At 39.5% G+C, this 6788-nt stretch overlaps 1 protein-coding gene across 2 annotated transcripts in view; it reads right to left on the minus strand.

Moving 5' to 3' along the window:
• Window positions 1–4530: 4530 nt before the first annotated feature.
• The window catches only part of LOC107550098 (zinc finger protein 706-like), an 8866-nt gene continuing 6608 nt past the window's right edge, over window positions 4531–6788 (minus strand). The window contains exons 3-4 of one of the 2 annotated variants that reach the window (XM_016231325.1): window positions 5612–5725; window positions 4531–5500 (exon numbers count right to left, since the gene is read on the minus strand). In XM_016231325.1, the coding sequence (XP_016086811.1) occupies window positions 5630–5725 (96 nt within the window). In that variant the 3' untranslated portion in view covers window positions 4531–5500; window positions 5612–5629. Of the gene's footprint in view, window positions 5726–6788 lie in introns of both variants that reach the window. The other variant, XM_016231324.1, reaches the window with a different exon arrangement.

The raw sequence follows: 6788 nt of genomic DNA on the forward strand, positions 1-6788 counted from the left end.
TACCCTATTTGTGCAAGTCTAAATGTCAGCTTTTGACTCATAAAGAGGGATTTTTACCCCACCCTCAACCACACCTATACCTCAACATGCTCAGCGTTGAAATACCATCATTCTCATCCGTGAGTCACTGATGACACAAACGAGGTCAATCCCACAAATCAACTCAATCCAATTATATAATATAATATGCAATTACACAAACTTAGTATGATTAATGGAAAAAAAACCCAGCATTTTACATGATTATGCACAAGAGGCGTTGTTTGTTGTGACAGTTATAGATACATTTGATAAACTATTACTTGACCTAGTTTGATTTAAACAGAGAACGTGAGCCCTGCCTTTAAAATGGTGATTTTGACCTGTCACACCTTAAAGGTCCTGACCTTCTCAGAATTATGTCACAGTAGTCTTGTGAATTTGTATTCAATTCATTCTTATAAAAATCGATTTTTAATTACAAACTAATTCGAACTATTATGTTGTAAGAGTTTCAGGCCATATTTTGTACCCTATTTGTGCAAGTCTACCCAGGCAATCATTTCCAGTGAGTGATCTGCTGTATTTTGCATGGTCTTGTTCATTGTAATAGTCTCTCTATCAGAACGCTTTATTGGAGGGTGTGTCTGCAGTCCTGACTCGTCTCAACCTGCAGGGCAACTTCCTGTTCGTCCACATGTTATACTTTCTCCTGCGAGAGTGGGACAGATAGGGATTGGGGAGTTCAGGGCGGAAGCAATTACAACAAACTGATTAGAAAAATTATCTTTGCAAACTAAAGCAAAAATCGAAATAAATTATTGTGATCGAACAACATTCCTTTTAAGTATTTTTTTTCATAACTCATAATAAAACATTCAGATTATTACTATTATTATTACGATTACTATTACCAGATTATTATCCCTTTAAAATAATCACATTTTGTTGCTTTGCAGCCTGAAATGAAGACGGACACAGTTTTTGTTTTTACTCAGTGCAACTTATAATATCCAAGTAAAAGATATAACACCAACATGTTATAAAAAGGATCACCCCCTCCTAAAAATGACTTGTAAACTCAATCAGGTTTAGCTAATCACCTTCTCAGTGGCACACAAAGCCATTTGAGTTTCAACTGTGATCAGCTGTGGTCATTTTGATCAGCTCAGCATGAAAAGAGCTTTCCTGGAGCATTTCAGTCCTTGCTAATGCAACTGAAGCAAACAATCAATTATGGGTGGCAAGGCACTGTCAAAAGATCTCCGGGATAAAGTTGTAGACAGGCACAAGTCAGGAGATGGAGACAAAAACATTACAAAGGCTTTATCAATGCCTAGAAGCACAGTGAGGAAACTGGTCAGAGAGGCGACCAAGAGGCCGACAGCGACTCTGAAGCAGCTGCAGGAATTTATGACAAAGAATGGTCACTGTGAGCATGTGACAACAATATCACAAATTATCCACAAATGTGGCTTGTATGGGAGGGTTGCAAGAAAAAAGAAAAGCCACATGCAGTCACGACTGAGCTTTGCCAAAACACACCTTGAAGATTCTGAGGCAGATGAGACTAAAATTGAATTATTTGGCCTCAACACCAAACGATGTCTGGCGAAATGTCCAACAGACAATATGTAAGTTGAAATTCTTCCAATTGACAACTTTCTGGCAGAAGAAGGTTTACCTTCCAACATGACAATGACCCAAAGCGCACAGCAAAACTGAGCATACAGTGGTTGAAGGAGAAAGAGATGAATGTTGTTGCATGGTCCAGTCAGAGCCCAGATTTAAACCCCACTGAAGATCTGTGGAATGACCTGAAGACTGCAGTCCACAAACACTCACAGAACTTCAGCAGTTCTGCAAAGAAGAGCGGGCAAATAATGTCTAGATGTGCAAAGTTAGTAGAGACAAATCCTAACAGACTAAAAGCTGTAGTTAAAGCAAAAGGTGGTTCAACAAAATACTGACACAAGGGGGTGATCCTTTTTCTAACTCCGTGAGTCTGTTTTTAAATTTTTTTTCCTGATATGTTAGTGTTATATCTTTCACTTGGATGTTATAAATTGCACTTAGTGAATAGAGCTGGATAAAACAAAAACTGTCTGTCTGAATTTCAGGCTGCAAAGTAAAAATCCAGAATAAAAGTGTGTGTATACATATGTGTGTATACTGAATATATTTATTATGCATATATAAATACACACACATACATGCATCTATTTTAAAACTATTTATATGTACATATATATTTAGATATAATTTAAATTATATATAAATATTTTACATATAAATGTAAAATTTTTCTTATATATATGTGTGTATTTATATATACACCTAATACATATATACAGTATACACACATATGTACACACACTTTTATTTTGGATGCGATTAATCATTTGACAGCCCTAATATATATATATATATATATATATATGTCAGGGTTATGGACCTGTTTTGTGTTTCGTTGTTCCATGTACTCCATGTCCTGGTTTCCTTATGCCCTTATTTGGTCCTTCCTGTTCCCATTATGTTCCCTGATTAGTTCATCATTTGTTTCCAGCTGTGTTTTGTTTATTATCTTCATTTGCTCCAGTATTTAGTGTAGTCTGCCCTGTCTTCCTTCGTCCGGTATTGTTTGTCAGCCTCCTCTGCCTTCCTGGTTCCCTTGATGTTATTAAAGTCTCCTTGTTGATGTACTCCACGTCTCCTCGTTCCCTCACAGTAGCGATCGTGACAGAATACCGGACCAGAACATAAAGTGAGCGGTGCCTCTTCTCCCCGAGTTTTTTCCCCCGTTTTTTAAAGTCTTTTGTTTTCATCCCGCGATCATGGAAATCACTGCTAGATTAATTTTTCTAGCCCGTAGAGATCTCCCCTTTGTCGAGTATGCCAGGGAGTTCTGCAGGCTCGCCACAGCAGCGGCTTTAAATGACGCCACCATCAACTCTTTGTTCTGGCACGGGGCCAATTACCATCGCCCCGTGGACCTCCCAGACACCACGGGACTAAGCTCGAGGGAAGGGACCCTCCGGTGTCTGGAGAGCGTCCGGCCCCGAGCCAGAACCAGCCCGCCGGCCGCGCTGAAGTCAAGCCCGCCGGCAACGGCATTCCCAAGCCCGCCGGCTGTTCCGATGTCCTCTAACCAAAGGAGGAGGATGAGGAAAAAAAGACTGTTCGAGGGAAGGGACCCTCCGGTGTCTGGAGAGCGTCCGGCCCCGAGCCAGAACCAGCCCGCCGGCCGCGCTGAAGTCAAGCCCGCCGGCAACGGCATTCCCAAGCCCGCCGGCTGTTCCGATGTCCTCTAACCAAAGGAGGAGGATGAGGAAAAATGACTGTTCTCCGCCCTATCCCCGAGTCTAGCACAGAAAGGGCTCCAGTCCCCATGTCCAGCCCAAGGAGGGCTCCAGTCCCCGAGTTAAGCCCAGGGAGGGTCACAGTTCCTGAGTTAAGCCTATGGAGGGCCTCTGAAACTCAATTCCATGTGCCGCCATGGCCTCCTGAACTGCCTGCTCCACCATGGCCCGACCTCCCTGTGCCGCCATGGCACCCTGGACTGCCTGATCCGCCCTGGAGGTATTCCTCGTGTCCCAGTCCTGCACATCCCTGGTGGAATTGTTACGGCGCAGGACGCGCCTTCTGGCAGGGGGGAGAGTAATGTCAGGGTTATGGACCTGTTTTGTGTTTCGTTTGTTCCATGTACTCCATGTCCTTCTTTCCTTATGCCCTTATTTGGTCCTTCCTGTTCCCTGATTAGTTCATCATTTGTTTCCAGCTGTGTTTTGTTTATTATCTTCATTTGCTCCAGTATTTAGTCTGCCCTGTCTTCCTTCGTCCGGTATTGTTTGTCAGTCTCCTCTGCTATGTGTGTTTTCCTGGTTCCCTTGATGTTATTAAAGTCTCCTTGTTGATGTACTCCACGTCTACGTGCTCTCTCACAGTAGCGATCGTGACTACATATATATATATATATTTTTTTTTTCATAGGTTTAATAATTTTTATTTTATTAAATTTCCCAAAAATTCTAGTTATTAATATTATTGCATTGGACTAAAACCCACTGACTTTGCTCACGCAGGGTACAACAACTTTCCAGAAAACAAACTTTTAACTGATAATTTTTGCATTGTTTTGGGCATTTCCCCCACCTTACACACTTGTGGTGTTTCATTCAAAAATGACCAGTCTACAAAAACCTGCTTATAAATTTCTGCTCCTAAAAATGTATCCACAAATTATCCACACACAAAAAAAAAAAAAACTGAAGTGCATAAGTAAGCTCAGTCTACAATCAAAGAAAACAAGCTGACAAAATATTGAATCCAAGATTTGGTTATAATATAGCATATTGAGAGATTAACAAGCAATTTTTAAAAGAACGGTCATTTTTTGACAAGGAACATCAAAATAGGCAGATAATTTTCAGCACAGCACAAAGGTTAAACTTATTTTATTTCAGTTAGTTGCCAAAGCAACATTTCAAATTTTTTGAAGTTTTAGTTTACATTTTTCATCTAATATTTATATTTTATTTCAGCTTTCTTTCAATTAACAAAAATTATTTTTAATAGTTTTAGTTAACAATAACAAGATAGCAAAGGACAATCATTGTGCAAATCTGCATGTACTGAGCTAATGTAAAACCAGTTTAAAACATCAGTTCACTGGGCCAGAACTCCAGACATATACTAGGTCAAACAGGCAGAGTCCGATTCTGTTTGCTTCTGCTGTGATTAATGACCTGCTGTGTTGTTGCCAAGGTAATGATGCATAATAACTGCCCTAGAAACACTGTTCCTGGTTGCCACTGTCAATTCTTTTTCCATTCACACATTAAAACTATATTCAGATCAAGTTTTTGGACATAGGTTTCTTACCTACTGTGTTGAAGACATGCCTCACAATGACTTAAAAGTACAATTTTATTAAAGAGATATATTACATTGGTGTGGAAACCAGGTGGCTTGAGCAGGAAAATCAAACATTGAGGCAATTTTGTTTGAAATAATTCCGAAGAGAAATAACTTCTGCAGCAACATTAAATTAAGAATACAGTAACCTCGGGCACATCCAGTGATTTTACAGAAACACATCAGATTCCAGGTTCAGTGTACAGAACCAGCTTGTTTTGGACAAAAAGAGATTGATCGGTGGAAAGCAAAATTAGTAAATGAGGAGGGAAAAAAATAAAAAAATAAAAATTAACGTTTTTGCCCAGGCTAAAAGTAGTGGGAAACCGCTCCCATATCCATTTGCACTCATCCATGACTTATCTAACAAGCAAAAGCAGACAAATATGTCCGTAACTACCACATTTATGTTACTGATGATCAATTGAGGAAATTGACAATCACTGGTAGTGTTCTAATTTCTCTCAATCTATTAAATTACACAAGTAAGATGAGAAAAGAAAGCATGTGAGTGCAGGTTGATCTGATCGTAGCCAAGGCAAGTGCTCTGAAAGTGTTGAGAGAGGGAAGCTAAACGTCATCAGTCTTTGATCCACAGGATTCATGTCTGCAGTGAAGGGGAAGATGCATGTATAAAACTCAGGTAAGAGCGCTGATCGTGTCCTGCTGAATAAAATTTGCGATCAGGACTCTTATTGTGACGTTTTACACAATCAACCTCTGTTGTCTGGGCCGTTCATGCCTCCACGCCCTCCAGCTCTGGGGGAAGAGGGCTCTTGGGGTGCTTGCTCTCAAAATGCTGCTTGAAGGTCTTGGGATCTGGCATTTGTGACTGCAAAACAGAGAGGTTTCATGGTTTAGTTGACCACGTTACGGCTCAAGGAATTCAGCTCTGGCTTCATTCTGGTATGAAACAAACACTTTGCACGAACCAGGGGTGACCAAAATCACATCAACTGTATTAAGATTGTCACAGTTTCTGCGTCTCTTGATTAATTAACCATGATTAAGCATTTTATCCTGTAAACATTTCTGTTCAATTGACGTATTCGCTATCTTGCATTGGTAATGCTGTCATGCTTGGGGTTGCCAGATGACAAGAGCTTAAATCCACCAATCAGAGCTTTTCACTTCAATGGACACAATTAAACTAACATATACACACACCAATTCTCACTAATAACTAGTTGCTTATTAGCATGCATATTACTAGCATATTGGCTGTTAGTACTTACAAAGCACATATTAATGCTTTATTCTGCATGAGCATATTTTAGATCCCTTAATCCACCCCACACCTAAACCTAACAACTACCTTACTAACTATTAATAAGCAGAAAATTAAGAGTTTACTGACACAAAAGCCATAGTTAATAGTGAGAATTGGTCCTCAAGCTATATGTGTGTGTGTGTTTTATACAATTCAGAACACATATTGTTTCCAAACAACTTAACATTTATAAAACAGAATTTCTTTTTTATTATGAAACAAATTACATTTAAGATGTAATGCAGCTGTACAGAGGACAATAGTGTCATTATTCAGCTCAATTCAGTTCACCAACAGTGTCAATGTTGCAAAGTTCATAAAATATGAAACAAGTTAAATTCAGCTACAAGCAACTCAACAGAAGGCAATAGTGTCATTATTTAGTCCAAGTCAGTTCACTGTTAATTCAGTTTAATAACCATGTCGCCAAGTTAGTGTCATTATTCAACTCAGTTCAGTTGAAATTTTGTTCTCATCCAACAGTGTCAGTGCAGTTAAACTGGTAATATTAGTGGATATTAACTGCCAATATTAGTGGAAGTGTTCCCTGCCACTGTGAAGATCTAAAAATATTTAGACGTGTCATCACAATGGAAGACGATTTTGATATATCAACAGACCACGT

This window comes from Sinocyclocheilus grahami, unplaced genomic scaffold (assembly GCF_001515645.1).
Source record: "Sinocyclocheilus grahami isolate Dianchi unplaced genomic scaffold, SAMN03320097.WGS_v1.1 scaffold387.1, whole genome shotgun sequence".
NCBI classification, from domain to species: domain Eukaryota; kingdom Metazoa; phylum Chordata; class Actinopteri; order Cypriniformes; family Cyprinidae; genus Sinocyclocheilus; species Sinocyclocheilus grahami.